Source organism: Tigriopus californicus, chromosome 8, assembly GCF_007210705.1.
Source record: "Tigriopus californicus strain San Diego chromosome 8, Tcal_SD_v2.1, whole genome shotgun sequence".
Classification (NCBI taxonomy): domain Eukaryota; kingdom Metazoa; phylum Arthropoda; class Copepoda; order Harpacticoida; family Harpacticidae; genus Tigriopus; species Tigriopus californicus.
In genome coordinates this window covers 3459057-3479592 of record NC_081447.1, presented here as the reverse complement: position 1 = coordinate 3479592, position 20536 = coordinate 3459057, and the positions used below count along the sequence as shown (strand labels likewise).

The window sequence follows — 20536 nt, the reverse complement described above, 5'->3', positions numbered from 1 at the left end:
AATCAATTTTGGAAATATGCCCTTCCCCAAAGGATTGACACAACTCATCATTATTGTCTCCTGTTACTTGTGTAGCACTAGACATCTTTAAAAGTCGATCAAACACGTTTTTACCTCAGTCTTGATGTCAAAACTCTGGGTCAAATCAACAAAGAGAATATTGTCAGCAGGGCTTGAACTGTTATCAAAAAAAGGTAACCCATTACCATTGCTTTTTAGAAAATATAGCCATTATTTTTTAGTAAAAGTAACGCGTTACCTTTATTTTTAGAAAAAGTATGCGTGACCATTACTTTTTAGAAAAAGCAATACATTATCCTTACTTTTTTTAAAAAAGCAACGCGTTATCATAACTGATACTTTTTAGAAAAAAACAACATGTTACCGGTACTGTTACCCGTTATTTTTTGCCCAAAAAGAGGGCCTATAACAGCAAGAAAATTCGTTTTAGCAAATTTTTAACATTTAGTAAACATGACGTGAAACAAATCGGTGATGGAATTTCAGTAAGGCACTTACTTCTTGAAGCTAACTGGTCCTTTACCGTGATGATGAGGTCAATTTAACTTCAAAAGGCAGAGTAAACGTTTCCTGAAAGATACTACCAAAGCTGAGATATCAAGCTGTTCAGGAAATACTCCCAAAAAAAGAAGTTATAGTAATAAAATTGAGAGAAAGGGACTAATCAAAAAAGTCTGCAAAATGTTTAACACCTCCTTTTTCAAGGAATTGGAAGATTTATCAAACCTTTAAAAAGCCAAAATAGTAAAAAAAAATGGAAAAATGTCAAAAAGTACATATTATGCAAAAACATCGAAAGAGTGAAAACCGTGCATTGTGAATTTTTTAAACCGCCCTTAATTAATACACTTCATGGCCATGAGAGAAAAGAACAGCCTGCAACTATCATTTAGGTATCATTTAAACGATTTGAATTGGTTTTCTGGCTTTGATGCCCGTTCAAATTCATATGAGAGTAATAGACATGTATTTCTGCTCTTATTTCGTGATGCCAAGACAGATCAGGCGCTGAAAAGGCTACTTTCGAGCTAAGACTTTGGCCTCCAACGGTGATAAAGAAAACTGGCAACTCTAATCCGTCAGCTGATCATTTTGTGTTGTCTTTAAATCTCAGGTAACTGTGGTGAAGTGTCAGGAAAAAATTTGATTGCTGTTTTAATACAGCTGATCAGCGTAATGTACATGATTAAATGGTCAATCAATCGCAGTTTTGATTCCATGACTGATGTTTAGGACGAAATTTAACATGCCTTTTTTGTTCATATTTTGGAACTCAAGAGTGAGCTGTCATCTTTGAACAAAGTGTGCAAGGAGTCTTGAAAATCACCAATTACCAAATCAACCGTTAGCGATATTCAGGCCAGCCAAACCCAAACGAAGAATTTTGGCTATAAAACTAATCGTTTTATTCTGAAGGAGAAGTAAACCCAAAATTCACCAGAGGGTTGAAAAAAAAATGATGTCATGTTCGCTTGGAGCTATCTGTCAAATATATTCCGATATCGATCATCAAAGGATTCAAATGGTATCAATTTCAAACCTGACAGCTTTGAAAAAGGCGATGAACAATAAAAATGATAACAATCATCTTCATTGCGGGCCCTTTCCTCATTAGATAGAACTTTATTTAAGGTATTACAATATGTCATTTTTTTCATTTACGTTATTATTCGCAACTTTGGGGATGATCACAAGTTGAAGATGTCGCGGGTTAGTTAGAGGTGCGTCCATTGAACATTGTCAAATTACCGACACACTGAAAAGTAAGTTCTCTTCTGTACTAAAGACAATCAAATTGTCCTGACAATGGATCAAAGTGCTTCAAATAGGAACCAGATCTCAGTAAGGGAAGCAATTCAGAAGGCTGAGGAGAAAAGATTCTGAAAGAAAAGATAGGTCATCTCGATGCTAACAACGATGGGCAATGCAGTGGTGAAACTATGAACGCGGAAAAAACTCAAGAAAGAAAAACCAAATTATCAATATATTTTGTACCAATTCAGACAAACCTTACATTGAAATAAAGACGTCTTGATTAAATTCAAATCTCAATTTTATGTGTGTTTTAACAAATTGAATGGTGGTCAAAAATTATATCAAGGAATTGAAATCATATGAATAATCCCTCAAAGCACGCACTTGTCCTTAGTGGCCAACACAATCAACTCTAACCCGTCCAATAAGCATTTTGTTGGCTGAAAGACCACCCCAGTATCTTGGAAACTTGAAAATGTGATTACCACGGTTATTGGGATGTCCTCCTCAGCCAGTGGAAATTGATGATAGCCTCTTGCAAATCAATTTGGAAATATGCCCTTCCCCAAAGGATTGACACAACTCATCATTATTGTCTCCTGTTACTTGTGTAGCACTAGACATCTTTAAAAGTCGATCAAACACGTTTTTACCTCAGTCTTGATGTCAAAACTCTGGTCAAATCAACAAAGAGAATATTGTCAGCAGGGCTTGAACTGTTATCAAAAAAAGGTAACCCATTACCATTGCTTTTTAGAAAATATAGCCATTATTTTTAGTAAAAGTAACGCGTTACCTTTATTTTTAGAAAAAAGTGCGTGACCATTACTTTTAGAAAAAGCAATACATTATCCTTACTTTTTTTAAAAAAGCAACGCGTTATCATAACTGATACTTTTTAGAAAAAAAACACATGTTACCGGTACTGTTACCCGTTATTTTTTGCCCAAAAAGAGGGCCTATAACAGCAAGAAAATTCGTTTTAGCAAATTTTTAACATTTAGTAAACATGACGTGAAACAAATTACTCTGTGATTTTTTATTTGATCCCACTAGTGGCAACTAAGTCATCACATTTGAGATGGAATTCAAAAATTGGATAGGAAACCTGCCCGCATTTTTCTTTCCCTCGTTCATAAAAGAAAAAGTAACGGTAACAGGCAGGGCATTAGTAACGAAATTATAAGTGACGAAATTACAGTAATTTGTACTTCTTTCGAAAAATGAAATGTAATTTTGTTACATTTCAAACCTGTATACTTGGAACATCCCAAAAGTAAAAGAATTACTCGTTGCTTGTTCCTTTTTCAGTTTCCAGAATGGCCTTGAATTTTCTACTTAACTTGTGACTGCTGAGGAATCTTACGGCTCAATAGAACTTGCTGTTTTTGGCCATTTCTATCTAGCAAATTATGAACATTGAAATGGTTGAAAATTTTGCTTGCTTTAACTACATCAGAGGGTGTTCTTGTTTATATCGTTTGCATTCTTACTTTTGATCTTTTCAATCAAATTCCTTTGGGCTGAAGTAACTCAAACTGCAGAAAATAGCATTCTGGCAAAGCAATGGTTCTCATATTCATCTCTGAAGAGTGATCTGATATCAATTTGGGGCATTTTTCTGTGTTCTGGTTACATATGTTTTTCTTTTTTGGAATTTTTCCTTCAATCCTTTACATCGTTTCGTGAACGCACATTTTGAAATGGAGAGAGTACTAAATTTTACCCAATCGCATTTCAAAATGTGCGTTCACGAAACTATCTGATACTCGCAGTAGGTGCAACGGGAAAATCGCATCTCAATATATGCACTCACGAAACCATGCGGGGGTGCTCCCATTGGCTAATGTAAGCTTCCCCAAAATCGTTGGAAATGACTTTGATTAGGTCTATGAGGTATAGATCAACATCTCACAAAGTAATAACCAGATTTGACAAGTAAATTGCAAACTTTGCTCCTTTGGGCCTGACTCCTGCTAATCGGTAATCTTTGCATACGTTGTGTTTCAACAAGCATTTGCATTTTGAGCATGTTTTTGGCATGGTTTTCTTGCACTATCGACAATTTTTAGCGCACGGTTATTTGCATAATTTGCCATATCCATATGCACCTTTTCGCACATCCTTACTGTGTTTAAAAGATGAGAATAAATACGCGAATACTCATCAATGAATACATCATTGACACCATTACGTGACCAGTAAAATGTGAGAGCCTAAAAAAATGTCTTTGGTACAAAATGGTTCATGGTTAATTTGAAGCCTGCTATCTTTCCCAAGAGTTAATAAACCAAAGTTCTTGATCAACTGACCAAATCCCAATTGTTCATGCATGGAGCTGGAATAAAACATGTAATGATATTACTCAAGAAGCTAATGGAACGCATGCATCGGCATCAAACGATGGTGTCGTTGGATAAAGTTTCGTAGTGCTTAGTGTTTGCAGAACTGCTGTACGGCCAAGGCGGATGGGTGGCGTCGTTGGATAAAGTTTCGTAGTGCTTAGTGTTTGCAGAACAAAATCTGGGATATCCTTGATAAAGAGGATCTTTCACAGAACACCTTTTCCGAGAATCCCACTGAAATCAAAGGCTTCCTTTCAAAAGATCCCGAAGGATATCCGTTCTCTAAGGATATCCCCTCATACATAATCATTAGCCCGAATTTACCAATATTAGTTCCACCATCAGCGGAACCATTACTATGTTCGCACATTTTACAAATGCGAAAGAATCGCTTCACACCACCCACTTTCATTTCTCCTCCCACTCCTACTGCACGAGTACAAGCAGAACTTGATCGAGCACAAAGACATTCCATTGTCTCCCAACCTATGCCCATCTGTGTGTCGGTAATCCTGGGAATCTACGGTCAAGCTTAGGGACTGCGTTGAAAATCGAACTCATGAACGTGAGCAGGCACGAAATAAATGCACTCCAAGGCTTGCAAGGGCCATGGGCCTGTCCCGGTCCCAATCCCAGATGGAGGCACGGTAAACTACTTGTCGGTCGGTGGGGTTACTACGTTCACCGTTTACACTGCTTGCTCCGTTTGGAAGCTGGATGAAAAAGAAGAACGTGTCGCCTTCATTCACCGATACACGACGAGTTTAATCATGTAGACCTTGAGGTTTTCTCTCCCTTCAACTCAACAACTTCTCCGCAACTAAAGGGCTAACTTTTGTGAACAGTTTCCCATGATATAAGGTAAATTTTGAGCTGAAGATACGAATCGGTTGACAGTCCTGAACTGCTAGAGCCTTGTCAGTGCTCCTTTGTGAGATTGTGTCCCTTCAGAAAGGCTAGTTTTCTTTGGAAGTGTTGACGAAACTTATCCAAGAGTGCAACTGGATCGAGTTGCCAGACGGCCGCACCTTAAACAAAATGTGAACGGTGTCGTCATGAATCTAAGAGTGGCTTTGTTACCGACTAATACAGGAGTTTTGTGCATATAGTTTTTTTTCCTAAGTAAGTTTTGATACGCGAAGATTTCATAATTGTCATTAATTTCCGCCCGAATTTCGACCTTTTCTAGGTTTGTTGGTCCAAACCACTTCCAATTTCAAATAGTTACCAAATCGTTGTTAATTTTTTTGTTCTTTTATGATTTTTTTTCGTCTGAAATAATTGCTTCAAAATTCTAACGAAATATTTTAAATCTAGGTACAACTACAGCTGTTGTTCATATTGTATGTATGAACTGAATTTCTAAAGCAGGTGAAGTAAATAAAGAGAGAGAATAGAGTTAATCCCAGCCACTGATGGGATCAAATCAATTTTCAAAATCAGATTGCCAGAAAGCTAGGAAAGTCTAAACACCACCCTTTCCTTCATAAGTTAAAAGGTTGTCTTTGACCAAAAAAGCAACCCTGGTTTGATCGAAGAAAAATCAGGGTTACTTTTTTGTGACCAACTAACGGGTTTCCGATGTTCCGCTACTGATGCCATATGCCATGCATATGCCAATGACATGTAAATTGATAGCCCCATTCGCAACCTCCCATGATTATTTATTTGATCCCATCAGTAATCCCGGCCCAAGTAGAATTTATTCGTTGTTACATGATAAAAACTGCAAGATAGCGCAACAATTAATAGGATATGTAACATGGAACGGGTGTAATCCAACTTGAGAAACACCAGATGGTTGTCGGAGCAATTGCTTAATCATCATATTCAAAAACACATTGTACCATCTCTCTGCGTACATAGCTCCCTTCAGTTTGGTATATGCACGTTTTGAAAAGCCCTATTGAATACCAAATATGCCTAATCCTGCTTAAACAAATTGTCCCCACGTGGTCACACTCAAGATCCAAGAAAACCTGATTAGTGGTTGTCGTTAACTTCTCGTTTCAGTCTTGACTTCTTGACCATGTCCACCATGTCCGCCATGTCCGTGAGTGCCGCTCTTCCACCTCCTTCCCCCGCCCAGCCTAGTCTCCGATCCAAGATGGTCCGTCAGATTGAGAAGCCTCGACCCCTTCTCAAGCATTCCACGTCCTTGATCCAGCCCCCGGTGTCGTCCAAAGGCGATTCCAAGTTAGCGCCCATTGAAGCTGTTCAATCGCCCGAGGATTGCCTGGCTTTGCTCGGAAGCGTGATCCAATCGTATCAAATGGAACGATTCGGGTCTGAAACCCAAAACGCTATAGTGGCCTTGAACGCTGCTCTCAAGATCTATGGCACGCAGATTGAGGCTCACTACAAAGACCAGCTCAACGCTGCAATGGTAAGTTCGAAACTGGCCCGAGTAACGAGCGGTTTTTGGCGCGTGCTCATCTAATTGATCTGGCTTTGATCATTTAAAATCGTGGTTTTTTCCTTGGTACTATTAATCATTTTATTGCTAACAGAATATGTAGAAGGTTCTTGGCATTTGTATACAAGCAATTTCAATCCGGGTAGTAGCCCCTTTCTTTTTCTCGGAGTGAGTTGGTTCTGTTAAACGGATACAAACGCGTGTGAAGTAGCTTTCCTCTCATTCGAAGGTTGTCAATGTTATCCTATATGGATAAACAAAAAAGTAAGTTAGCTTGAGGGTTGAGTCTGTGGCGCAAATTACGGCACAATTGAAAACCAAAGGTCATTTTCTAACTAATTCTCTTCCCATTCTAACTAACTCGAAAACCACACACAATCTGTGGTAACTTCGATACCCAAGGAACTTACATTTGTGCCCTTAAGTTGAATAGCATCATTTTAAATTTAAAAGCCACCTTATCCATTCTGAATTGGTCTTACAGACAAAAGGAACCTTCATATTTTTTACCGCATTTCACGATTGAACTAACTCTCGAGGTTCAGATAATGAATTTGGCCACTTCGATCAAATCAAGTTACATTTTGGGGGGCTCAATAAAAACAATTTATCGGGCTAGTGTCATACGTAAGTCTCACATAAACGTAATTTGAAATTTGAGAAGGTTTTCTTGAACATAGGTACTTAATCCAAAGTAGAAACATATTTCAAGCTGCATAAACTCCACTTAAACGGGGAAAAACACCTTCGAGTCCAATATCCAAACCTGTTATCGTCCCACGAATCAATTTCATTTTATGTCTAAATAGTGGGGCTGGGCCTAAGTAGATATCATGGCGTCATCCCGTGGATGATAGCCCTCTGTTAAAGGTGTTAATCGAGAATTGTGCGAAGGTAGCTGGTAAGCGTGCCTTCCTCGAAGTAAGTCGTAACCAATCGTTAAGCGCCCTTAGGATCTTCCTTTGCCAGTATTATTTCACTGATGGCGACCAAGATTGCTGGATCCTCGGATGGTCGGCTTTTCTTTCAGTCAAAAAGCCGGAAGGCTTACAATGATTCGGATAAATGAGCCGTTCAAAGAAAATTGGCCCTCGTATTCTTGACAACAACCTCGTATTCGTTGTTGAAGCGTGTTTTTTTTTCGAATACTGAATGTGATGAAGACATGTTTTTGTCCAGTAAATAAAATGATATATACTGATTGAGTACTTACAAATGCGATGGCAGGCGTCAAGGATTAGGGCCTTTGTTTGGGGAAACAAGGTTTTGTTACGGGATGATTCGTACGATAAAGATGTTTTAGGCCTCGGGTTTATTCCCTGTTGATTTAGATTTGGAAAAGGCTCGAGCAAAACGTTCTAATGGAATCTTAAAGAAAACATCGTAATCATAGGATTCGTTGCTTTCTCATCCTCATTTGTTTCTTGCTCGGTTCCAAATCAGACCATCAGTATTTGATTCGTTCTGTAAAATACATCTAACTCGGAAGAGCAAGATTTTGAGCGTAGAATTTAAGAAACTATTTAAAGAATGTGCTTCGCAAGATCACGTTCCAATCCTAGGATTTCAAATCTAATCATGAATCGTAGTAGTTCTTCGAAATCTATTCTTTTTTTCGAAGCCCCCAGTTAAATCTGATTTGAAAAGGGATTTGAAATGCTCAAATAGTGACTCTTTTGTCAGAACTATTTTCCTTTGAATATATAGCTTGGGAGATCAAAGTAATTTTGTTGAAATATTCCATTACCTTTCACCAATTTTGAGCGTAGTATGCGATTTGCATGTACTCCACTAAGGCAACTGAAGTATAGAGGGCCTAAATTTGAACGTACATTCAGAACTTTGATCCTTCCACTTGATTGCTTTCTTGAGCAAGAACATGGGGCTAATTTGACTGCCCTTCAAAGGTCCATTTACCGACTATTAATACTCGCGCTGCTCAAGGATCTTGTGGTCACCTTTACCGTGAAAACGTTCTGGAATTGCTACAGATGAATTACCAAATTCATTGAATTGGAAAGAGCTGCCTTCCTCCTAATATGGAGCAAAATATCTTCAAGGCCTAACAAAGACGAACCTCAAAATCGTGGTGATGTCAGTTGCCCGGGTTGATAATTAAAGACTATGGACCTCGTAGCCCATATTTCATCACAACTTTGGGTGGAGGAGAAACTTCGCGCTTGTATCCGAAGTTGATGTTGAAAAAAAGTCTTGGATTGAACCAATATGACAACGGAAAGGAAGACTAAAAACATCTTTATTAGGGTGTATTTCGTTGCATTCAATAATCAACTATAGCAACCAAATACGGCACTCTTCTTCGATCATACGTACAAAGTAACTGGGAGGCTCATCAACGAATACATGAACATGGTTATGCTATTCTTTACAATGGTCAATTACTACCTAGGAGTTCAATCTATCCGCTTGGGTTTTAACAAGGTAAAATTATGAGAAGACTAAGTAATAAGATAAAGGCATAAAATAAAAAATGCCCCTAATTTTTTTCCTAGGTTGCATCATGAGCAATTATTGCTACAACACATAAAAAGACCATTACTAAACATTCATACGCAATGGTTTTCAGACGAAAAACGACGAGCTACTTTGTATATACATTGTTTAAGGTGATGGAACAGAAATGTAGCCTTTGTTTCTTTCAATGATAGAATGTCCTTTCAAAAGCGTGAGAATCATGGTTTATTGATGACCCCCTAGCGTCCTTGAAGGTCATTGCCCATTGTCTGGAGAGAAGAATAGCGACAAAATTGGTTCCATCACCTGGAGACTCGATAGATCTGCATATAGACGAGATGTCCGTGAATTTCTCAAAAGCTTTTTTATCCTTTATTTAACTTTGTTACGAAAGCTGCAACCAGGACGATCGAAGTGGAACACCAACTAGTGCAAGCAACTCACTTGTTGATGGGTCGTCCTAGAGCGTACATTAAAATTGCTTTCGTAAACCATTCGCCTCTTCTCAGTATGGTACGTTTTGGTTTTTGGAACAGTATACTTGAAAAAATTACAGAACTTAATCGTCCAATTGTTTGGCACAGAAGAGTGGTAAGATTAGTGGCATATTCACGTGTCACATTGCAAGCACAATCCGTCAGCTTTAATGCAACTTTTGCGAATTCAAATGCCATTTCAAACCTCAAGGGCAGAGGCTTCATTTTCATTTACGTTAATACTGAGGCGAAGTCTGGAAAATTTAAAGTGAAATGGAGTTTCAACGCCACTGAGAGCATAATGAAGGCTTTTGTCCATGACTCACTATAGTTGGCATGAGAACATTTCTGCCTGAGCCAAAATCGATGACGAACTACCTTGGCCTTGAAACCAGATGATGTGATGTTGTCCCATGTGTCCAACTTCCCCTTACAACACGTGTCGAAACAATAAATCAGATTCTTTTTAACGCCATTCTTTTCAAAAAGAAAGGTTAAAGGACGAAAAATGTCAGGCTCGGTTAGCGACTCAACAGCATAACGGATAATGGCAGAGAACATATTTTTAATATCTTAATCAGAAATCTGATGTTTCCAATGGGTGAATAAATGGCTCGTTTAAATTAATTACAGAGTTTATCTTTTCACTTTTCAGTTGTCCATTCAGAAGGCTTGTAAAGATGATCGCTTGAATTTGATCTCGCGTATCTACTTCCTCGAAATTGTGGAGCTCCGTGTCATGGAATGGAAGATGGACGAGAATGTGTCCAAGTATTATAAGCAAAAACTTGCTCATTTAGAGGTGAGTGAAGGAGAACCAGACCATTTCCAATTACTTTTCATTTCATAGGAATTCTGATATTTAGAAGGCTCTTAAATTTTATTTGGATAATAAAAAGCCCCCCAAAGCTACATTCTTTCAGATTTAAGTATTTCAAACAAAGAAGGTGGGTGTCATTTCACTTGAGTTTTGCTTACGATTTGGATGTGTTCTACGAGGCTAGCTTTCAAATTGCCGAATAGGGATGAAAAGGCCATCTCTTTTTTTAGGGGCTATTGGGGCCGCCATAGGATGATGAAAATAAGTGATCGAAACTCTTCTTTACCTCTTCATATCTGCTATTGGGTTTACCAACAAATGTAAACTTCATGGATTTGGACAGGACTTATAGATTAAAATCGTCTGAAACTGAGTATAAATTTATTTTTTTTGTTTCAAAAATACTAAACCCTTCATTTTTTGGTTGGCTCTAGCTATATTTGCTCAGTAAACAACCATTGTATGCTCGTAGATCATTCTTTGTGCACATAGAAAAGGATTCACATCATAAATCCTTCAAGAATCCCGGACATTTGAAGTCCTCGAGGACCATCGTTATCCATCCTTTCAAGCGCGAAAGCTCCAGCTATGAAGGCTACAAAGGCTGTGAAGTTCTCTTCACTGGAGCCTTTCAAATGAAAATGAATGTTAGTGTTTGCCTGTAAGGATTTGATCAGTGTTGCCCTTTATTCAAGCAATCGTGCGCACTAATTTCCCTGCCTTGAAGAATCAGGAAACTGGGGGCAACCTTCTATTGACCGCAGTGGATTAGGCCTTGAAGGTTCATTTATCTTGACGCATTCCTAATCGAGTTTCAGTCCTCCCATGATTGACTACCGGCCAACCAAATTCAAAGTTCAGAAACATAACCATGTGCCCGATTTCCACCAATAATCCCAAAAAGAGCAGGGTCTCTGCAGCTTTTAGCCACCCACGTGTTGTTTGTTCGCGTAAATTTGGATATGACCTTGAAGTAACAATTGCGCTGACATACGGAGGAGGATAAGGAAAATAGCCTGAGGTTTCTTCAAGTTACCAGGAGCCACTGAAGGCATTGGAATAGAGAATGACCCAAGGGAAAGTTAAGTCCTTTTTTTTCACGCCTATGCCTATGTTGTACTGTCTTTTGGAGAACCAAACCCACGCTCGTCGAGTCATCTGAAACGGAATTAATGCTCAGCAGAAAGCACAATGGTCATTGATCAGTCCCAATAGTCGTTTGGTAATGATCGGAATGTCATTCTGATGTCCTGAGTGAGCTCTTTGACAAAGAAATTGACTTGCGAGTCGACTTGCGAGTCGACCTGCTTGGGTATAGTGTGTATGTATTACGTGGATTGTTCATATTGTGTGCAAGTACGTCGTCTAGACGACATGTCCTATTTGAGGCACTTAATGCACCTTAAAAAGAACACATTTCGACGCTTTCGGTTTAAGGCAATTCAAGCTTCAAAGCAGATTTGATGGAAGTGTCATCAATCATCCTTTGTTAGCTCTAGTGGTCTTGTGTGCTATTCGAAACTTGAGGTTCAATCTTACTGAAACTGAAACATTAAAAATGAGCTCTCAAATTAGTGCCGACCTCATCCATTGTTAGAAGTGCTGAAATTAAAATGCTTGCCGTGATAAGTAAGGGTCTCTTTTACAGAACAGATCATTTTCCGTCTTTTAACAAGGAAAATGAAGCAAAACCAACAATAGTAAAACCTCCTTGGGATATAAATTCGATATTTGCTTAGACATCCAAACGCCCGGATCAATAATATCAAAACAGCCTTTTGATCCCGGTTCCTGAAGGAAGTATAACTCCGAGGCGTATTCCCAATCCACTTATCGGAGATCGTATTCCACTATTTTTTAGATGCAAGCTAACCAAGAGTTGTCGAACACTTCTAGTCCTAGTAAGCGTGGATTGAAAACTGATCGGAGCGTGAGCTTGAACGCCAATGCTCCCCAATTCATCCCACCCGATGTCATGAATCCTCCACCGAAGTTGGAAAATGATCAATCCAAGGTCAAACTGTCTGCATCATCCATGAATGAGCTTGTCATTCGCAACCCTGATTCTGGACGAGGTGAGACGAACCCATAAAATGCAACGCATATCATTCATGAAAGCATGCATCAGCGAAAAAATTGTATAATGTTTTCCTTCATGGGAACATGTAAAAACGGGCCTAATTTTGATGCGTAATGACCAAAATTTCGATTTTGGGTCAAACGTTCTCTCGCTCGTATCTTGGCAAACATGTTGGATGACAAATTGAATTCTATCCACCAAAAAAGACGTGACCGGTCTCTTTTTTACAATAATGTGACATCTATTTTGGTCAAGAGTCAGAGGTAAGAATGTGAGCCTTCAGGACTGTGAACCGGTTATGTCTGGATCACACGGGTTCCAACTCCTTTCATTGACCTTCTTGCTTTGCGGATGTCCAATTAAGTGATGAGTGGATTTAGCCTGAAACCAACACGATCAATTCGATCCCGACTCCACTTTTCTTAGCAAGCCAATGGGAACATGTTATCACGGGGCTCATAGACCGAGGTAGGAGCTTGAACGAGGATATGCTATATGAAGTTTGTTATCTTATACTCCTCAGACATATCTTCGTAATGGGGGATGTGCTATTATAGTGATGAAGTGTTCCTCAGTGAATTGCGTCGATGAATAAAATTAGGTGCTTACAAGGTGATCTGTTTGATGTTGTGCCCAAATTAACCTTTGATTTGTCTGTCTTATAGTACGTTGAAGCAGATGTAGGTAACTATCAGGTATTTGTACCCTTCTAGTACTCACCGAATGAAACTGCTTCTTCTCGAGGCCTGTCTTTTAGTGTTGATCTCTACGAGCCAAAACGATGCATGAAACATCAAAAATTAGACTGATGCATTGTTTAAAAAAAAATCGGAGATTGCTGTCGAAGGCAATGTGTTCTTGTAATGATAGGGATTAGCTACAGCATCATGTCCTTTCAAAGCACATCCCACGGCGTGTTGGAAGTGAAAGCTCTTCCATTCTTCCGTGAGACAAATTGTGACATACTTTAACAAATCGTGCATGTATCTACGCACAGTTTCGTCAGCCTCACTCCGTTATCAAATAGTTATCCAGATAGATAGTAGAGCTGAAGAGAGTACAGTACAAAACGCTCTGCACTCTCTAAGTAAGCCAAATGGGATGATGAATGATTCTCCCTTCCATACTGAATCGAACTTTGGAAACTTTGTACTCTTTTTCTCGCTATATCGATGTTATGCATGCAAATTCACGTCCGGTTTATAATTGCTTCAAATTGATGCGAATAACTTGGTCACGCATTGAGAACCTTGATTTTAATTTTTATTTAGTAACATCCATGGATCGAGTGGTTCTCGATTTTCTATTCTCCCAGGCAAGTTCCAGTCATTGCCAAGGATTGTTTGCTTCAGATTCTGGCTACCACTTCTATGCAGATCGATTGCGTCAACTATGGAGTGCTTGGCGAGACAATTCCAGAGGAAGGAGACACCGCATAAAAATGTGCATTCTTCGGTTTCCCCTCGTTCTCTTGGGTTAGAGTTGACGTTACCGAGGATGATGGGTTTTGTTCCATTTGATGGATGGACAATAGAGGAGCAGTGTTGGCACTTCAACGATAGAGAACATTTGTGGAAATAACCATGAACAAATGTTGCACTGGGATTTCCTCTGAACTTGAACATAAGCTGGTGTAGAATTCAGAACTCGAGTTTCCTTTACTGGGAAAGATCTTCAAATATGGACTTTTGAAGGCTCTTCCGCTCTGCCAGGCCATGTTTTGTCGGCTTCCCAACTTGTTCACAAGCGTTGCAAGCGGCGATGTATTGGTTTCGGGTTGTTGTTATTATTGGTATTTTCCCCGATAACATGTCTTCCTGTCTTTGTCATAATTGCCTCCTGAGACTCGATGTATTTGGGGAATCTTTTAAGGTTTTCCAATGAATGCAACGGAACGTGGTCCAAATTCACGTGGGACGCTTGGCTAATCCAGCTTTTGATCATTTTAAAAGAGCAATGTCATCTTTTGATGTCAAGTGTTGCCGGCACTTACTTTTTGCCATAAATTATACCAGTGATAATTGCCATCCTGATATGTGTGCTGCTTAGCGTTGGCACACACTTTCCCGAAAATTATAAAACTTGTGCACTTTGTACTTATGCATCGGGAAAGCTAGTTTGAAATGAAACCTTGACCAATATTCTTGGCTGCAATAGTGAAAATGCTGGTTATGGAATTCCCCAATGTCGTAAGGCAGTGTATTTTGGCGTGTAAGTGTGGTACATGAGGTGAGTGGCAAGCCCGGATCTTTCTTTTTAAACCTCGATCATTCTAAAGGCTCGAGTGCTGGCAAGCTATTGGATAAGTTCTATTAAATAATTCAAGATCCGAATCTCAGTTCCCCGCATCTCTTCTAGGTCATCTTAATGGCATCTCGGTCAATCCTAAGACCGAGTCTGAGAAATATCAACACTTGGTTCACATTGGTCAAGAAAAGATCCGAATTTCCGGTGACAGTTTGGAGTTGGTCCAGGTATGTATGAATCCAATACCCAATACCAACCGTCTTAAAAAAAAAGCCCATTTCTCCTTGAAAGAAGCTGAGGCGTGAAGCTTTACGAACACCAATACCAGACAAATAAAGAAATCATTAATGCACCAGAATGACCCATTGCTGATATAATGGAGACTCCGCTCTCTGATACTTGTGTCAATGCTAACATGCCAAAATGTGTTTCAATGACCCCGAGGATGGAACATTTCCTTCTAGAGGGGTGATTATTGATTGGCTAGAATTGTGTGAGAATTCCATTTTGAGTTTGGCCCTGATTTATAGATGCCTGGTTGTTGGGGAGTGAGTTATTGGCTTCATGTTATTAATGAGCCAGCCCCCGCTAGGATGAGAGGCTCTCCCTTAGATGCGAGGCCATTGTTTCCGAAAACTGTTACATCGCAATCTCTCGTCGAGTTCTAATGAGATTGTTAATTACCCCGAAAGCTCATATTTTGGCCTACGCATGTGCGTTATGTTGGCAGATGCATATTTCCGAAGTGGTTTCGATTCCCCAGGGCTCGATCACGAATTCATCAGCGTTTGTACTTGTCTGATCTGTCTGTGAGAACAAACACAAAATACACAATGGCTTCAAAGAGAAAGGCTGGCTTAACGTTGTTTTTTTTTGTAGGCAGCCAAACTAGTGTTGGACGATTTCTTCACCTCCAACCCGAAGGTCTTGCGGGATCCGGGTTCCTTCCCTCAAAACAATACCCAGGAAAACCCTTTGACAAAACATGTGGGCGTGGTCAGACAACCTTTGTTCCCAGCTGCCACCAAGGAAGCCTTTTCGGCGGCCAAGAGTTCGAACCTAGTTGAAAACCGACGATCCTTGTTCGCCAAAACGTCTGCGGAACGACTCATCAGAGATCGAATGGATGAGAAAGGTAATTGCGCACCCAAGAATACAGGTGTAATTCCCGTCCTGTCCACGTGTCTTCCGTAATTCATGGCCTTCGCTTTCCCTCACTTGTTCTCGCCTCAAATGGAAGTTTCGGGAATTCAATGATCCATTAACAAAGAGAGAAAAAGTTAGATGTGAACAGGGACAATTTGGTGTCCTTTCATGGTTCCCTATGGCGAGAACACTCTTCATACTGCTATGCTGCATCGACATTAAAGAGCCTCTGAAGACAAAAGGCAAGAGTTGTAGGGACCTCAACCCTTTTTGTCTGGTTTATAACTTGCACAAAGTTATAAAAAAAAAGTTTGTCTTAAATTTACGAGATCCAGTTATTCAGTATAGCCGCTTAATTGTTTCTAGTATGTCGTTTGCGGACTAATATTTATCTACAATTGCACCCTCAATCAGCAGACGGTGGGGTTCCATAAATTCATTAGAGCTTATCGTTATCAGTGGAATCGATTTATCAATTGCAGCAATTAACAAACGGTGATTTCTATCTTCGTGTGTCTTGCATAGAGCGAGTAATTCAGTTCTAGAATGAGCCCTCTCATTTGTCAGCCATCTTAGTCTTCCAAGGACATTTAATAATTTATCACGATCTAGATGGAACATGTCTAACGTTAAACTTTGCTTAATTCTCTACTCAACGGCTTCCAGGAGCAATTAAGCGAGACAGGTGGTTGAAATACAATGTACGAGTACTTACTCGTACTTGTCTTAGCGTACTTCACAAAGGGGAACATGGAACTAAAGCATTCATCATCGCTGTGTTCCATTTTGAACCAAGTGTGTTGTAAAGCCAAAGAGGTGGTTCATGTTTTGTGTTGATGTGAAAAGTTTTTGGGATTCCGCCAATCAGATCGCTTTCATCTTTCAGTATTGCCGAAGCCATCCTCCAATTTGGTGCCGGAGGACACCGAGGAAAAGGTTTCCTCTCCTTCAAAATTAGACCTTGTATACGACCGAGATGCGATTCTAAAGATTGCGGATGCTCCTTTGAGCCAAGTCAAACCCTTCAATTGGAACGACATTCTGGCCGAGTTTCCTTGCCTAGAGCGGAAAGTAAGTTCCAAATGCTCTTACAATATATAACCATTCAGAATGTGTGTCGTAACACTAGATGCAATGCATAGAAAAAGTTTCAACTATGTGAGTGATGAAGGTTCAAGTTGGGAATATGGTCAAGAGTGGAGGGCGTTGTTTGGTTGGATGGGTTCATCCATGGGTTGATTCTTGTGATCTTGATCTTGTTTATCTCTTCTCTTGATGACGTTGAGGAAGTTGCAACTGCAATTGGTCATACCAAATACTTGCCCAACTTCAATCTTTTTTCCAAGAAGAAAGCACTCGCAAGTTAGCGCTCGCAAGTTTTCTTCAAACTCTAACCATGTTCCAAAGTAACCCACTAATATCCCATTACACCTATCCTTTACCTATTTTACCTTGCATGTTGTTCTCTGACCATCAAAATTATTCTCCCTAAAGCATGCTGATTTCAAAAACCAAGGCCCTCGCAATCTTCCTCTCTCCGACCCCAATTTCGAGCCTTCTCCGATTCCTATTCCCAAGAAAGATCTCGCTTTAAGAGATCGCCTGGACTTTTCCCGACCTGAAGCTCAAATCTGTGTTTGGAATGCTGCCAAGGGAGAATGGGTGCCTGAAATGTCCCCAGTGGAGTCCCAAACTAACCCTCTACACACTAGAAACTAAAGTTTGTTCACGAAAAATATGATCCAAAGTTGTTCTCCCGTTGTTATGTCGTTGAAACATCTTTTCTATTGTCTATTGAATTGAATAAAGCGCTGGAAGTCGTTATCAAGTAAAAGGATAGAGATTCTTGTTAGCATTCCTGACATCTTATGTAAATGACAGAACCGTGGATTAACAAGTCTCTTGCTTGCCGAACATTTTGGGATTCATTTGTGTCGGACCTTAAAAATGTTACCTCATTTTCTGGCCAAGTGTCAAAATGATCTGTATCAGAAACGGGTGCATATTCTTCTTTCACTTTCGTATTGCACTACAAAAGGTTTCACTCAAATTTTCAGCGAGATGGAGGCCCAAGGCAACCTTCTTTCCAAGGAAAGCAGCATCTTTACAAATATGGAATTCTCGAGTTTTCGAGCTATGTGAAAGCCATGGATGACGTGGAACAAAATCAGGATGGATTTTGCGTCTCAAATCTTTGAATCAACTGGAGTCTTTTGGTCATGATTCATGAAACTAAAAGCTAACCAAATATGGATTTTGTGTCGGTTTGTTCTACAATACTTACTCGCCCTCTCTAACTGTATATCATGCTATCAGTGTTCAATTAAAATGTGAACGGGAAATTTGAAACAAAGAGCGCTCGCTGCAATGTCCTCGTTTATATATGCATTCGATGTCATGTCGACATCAAAGGCATAAAAAGAGCTTTTGTGTTTACGTGAGTTATTGGCCAAAAGGTTTCCATGGATCCTCAAAAGGGTTCTACTACGTTCAGCTTTAGATCATTTACCGAACACCCATTCTCTTGAAGAACATCAATATCTGAGAGAGGAAACAGTCCACCAACCAACTATTCTACGAATACATTGCCATAGCATTTATGTAGTATATTGTTGTAGCATACATTGACACCCTAGAGACGGAAATGAACCCAAGTTGCTTGTCGAATCGAAGCACGAGTTTTTCTTTAACGGAATGCCTTGGCGTGATTGAATATCGAGGTACCCGTCGGGAAATAATTCCGTTATTACTGTAGATTCATTTCGTGTGGTGCTTATCGTTGTGAAAATATCTTACCTTGTGACCATTGACTTTTAAGTAATGGCCCACAGTAGTACATGTCGGTAGTAAATGAGAGTTCTAACACCACTTTTTGGAATTTGTGACCAACACCCATATCATCAACTATATCACCACAAATTCCATCAAATACATCCTTTCAAATCCGCACCCAAAAATCCCCTTACTTGTTTTTCAATAGAAATCCCAAGCTCATATCGCTCCCCTTGATTCTCTCGTTTGTGTGGAGTCGCCATCGCTTCAGATGCTGATTCTTGAGCAATCTGAGCTCTGTTGATCTCATTAGGCTTAATAAGGAGATTTTTTTATTTCATTTTTTTTGCGGCTAGGGCGAGAAGAGGAAGCACATCGGAGAACAAGCTCGCGGAGGCGAGAAATGTCGTGACCAGAAAAAGTCATGTTTTGAAAATTTGACTGATTCTTATTTACTGAATCGTCCCTACATATGAGATGTCCATTGTATAAAGACTTATTAGACTTACAGCAATATATATTCTGTGATCCGTTGGAATTTCTATGAAATGTGCTAATAAAAAAATCAAACCTGATGGTAATGAAAGAGTTCGGAAAACTAAATAAGATAATTATTCTGATTCCGGACGAGGTGAGAAGAACCCATAAAATGCAACGCATTTCTTTTATGAAAAAATAAACTTTTAAACTTGATTTAAAAAAAACCTCATGGGTACTTCTGAAAAAACCTGCTTGGTTTAGGGTATCAATTTGAGGTCCAAGCTAGGAGACAATTTCGAAGGCTTTCGATTTTGAAGATTTTGAAACAATAAAATATCTTTAAACTTGTGGTCATTAGTTCAAAATTTAGCACGATTAGCTTCGTTTTGTCTTTTTAGGTGTCTTTTTTTGCTTTTAAACAGGGTTAGGTCTTTGTGTTCAAGGTAATGTTTTGCTGCGAAAATAAAAATATCGTGCTTTTAAAACAAACTTTTAGTGATTATTTGGTCATCAAAAAATTGTTTTTCCCAACCCTTCTCATTTCACAAAATATGCACAATTTGTTATTTATTCTATTCAAAACCAAAGTGATGGAACAACATGTGACAGACAATATGTGTCAAAACGTAAGAGATTCGCTGTGTGTTCTGTCAGTTTTAGATGGTAGTAACTGATAAAATACATAAACTTGGTGTTTACTTGTTGAAATATGGAAAAATGGGGGGAGTTTTGGAATTGGGATTTGTCAATGTATGTTTCATGGATTTTGAGGAAATGAAATCGGCTCAAGATAGAATCGAAGAATAATATTGGCCGCATATTAAATGCGGGGACTGATTCAATGAGGTCTGGAGATGAAGAATGGTTACAATGATCTTTTATCACCAATTCCGAGCTTTACGGTGAAGCCTCATGCGAGTTCACGGGGATTTTCACCGAATCGTTCAATCTGATTCCAATCGCTTGTGTTAATGTAGACCGATCTGAGAGATCATTCATTCCCTGTGACATGCAAATTTTGATTGTTGGAATATCATTGCAAATAATGTTCGCTTTTTCTCTGCAAATTTGATACGCCTGTTTGCTGAACAATATACATACTTACGTGTTCCTCATGTCACGAAATAAAGGCCTTGGCTATTTGACAAAGAGGTACGGTATACCCTATACAGTGTCTAACACGAGCCCCTAGACATCATAGATTCAAATAGCAACGCTGCTAGCGAGCCATTACCATGAGTGACATAAGAAGTTATGGACAGTAAAGGAAAATGGTGGAATGACACGTGACCTGACCGGAATCATGGTGATATACTTCAGCCACATGTTTGTGGCAGGAAATTACGTCCGGTTTTCACTGACCTGATGGTTGATCAAGATGAGAGCGGCTTTTGTGAGCTTCTACAGAGAGGTTCTACCGGATGATGAGTCAAATGACAATATACTCACCTCGGGTTAATTTGAAATGGATAACAAAGGGACGAGATAATGGCAATTAAATTC

The 20536-nt window shown here is 39.4% G+C and overlaps 2 protein-coding genes across 4 annotated transcripts in view; one reads left to right on the top strand and one right to left on the bottom strand.

The window, feature by feature from the left end:
* LOC131884958 (transcription factor sem-2-like) overlaps positions 1-20536 on the bottom strand; it is a 95215-nt gene that overhangs the window by 9167 nt on the left and 65512 nt on the right. The window lies entirely within an intron of this gene.
* Positions 4807-19128, top strand: LOC131884956 (uncharacterized). Of its 3 annotated transcripts, XM_059232860.1 has the most exons (8): positions 4807-4982; positions 6135-6507; positions 10144-10290; positions 12170-12383; positions 14747-14862; positions 15515-15770; positions 16668-16852; positions 17276-17615. In XM_059232860.1, exons 2-8 carry the CDS (start codon positions 6151-6153, stop codon positions 17498-17500), a joined length of 1500 nt encoding a protein of 499 aa, XP_059088843.1. In that variant the 5' UTR covers positions 4807-4982; positions 6135-6150; the 3' UTR covers positions 17501-17615. The 3 variants fall into 3 exon arrangements, with proteins under 3 accessions (XP_059088843.1, XP_059088844.1, XP_059088842.1); XM_059232861.1 differs by lacking the exons at positions 4807-4982; positions 17276-17615 and adding an exon at positions 17839-19128 and having other exon boundaries at positions 6093-6507; XM_059232859.1 differs by lacking the exon at positions 4807-4982 and having other exon boundaries at positions 6095-6507.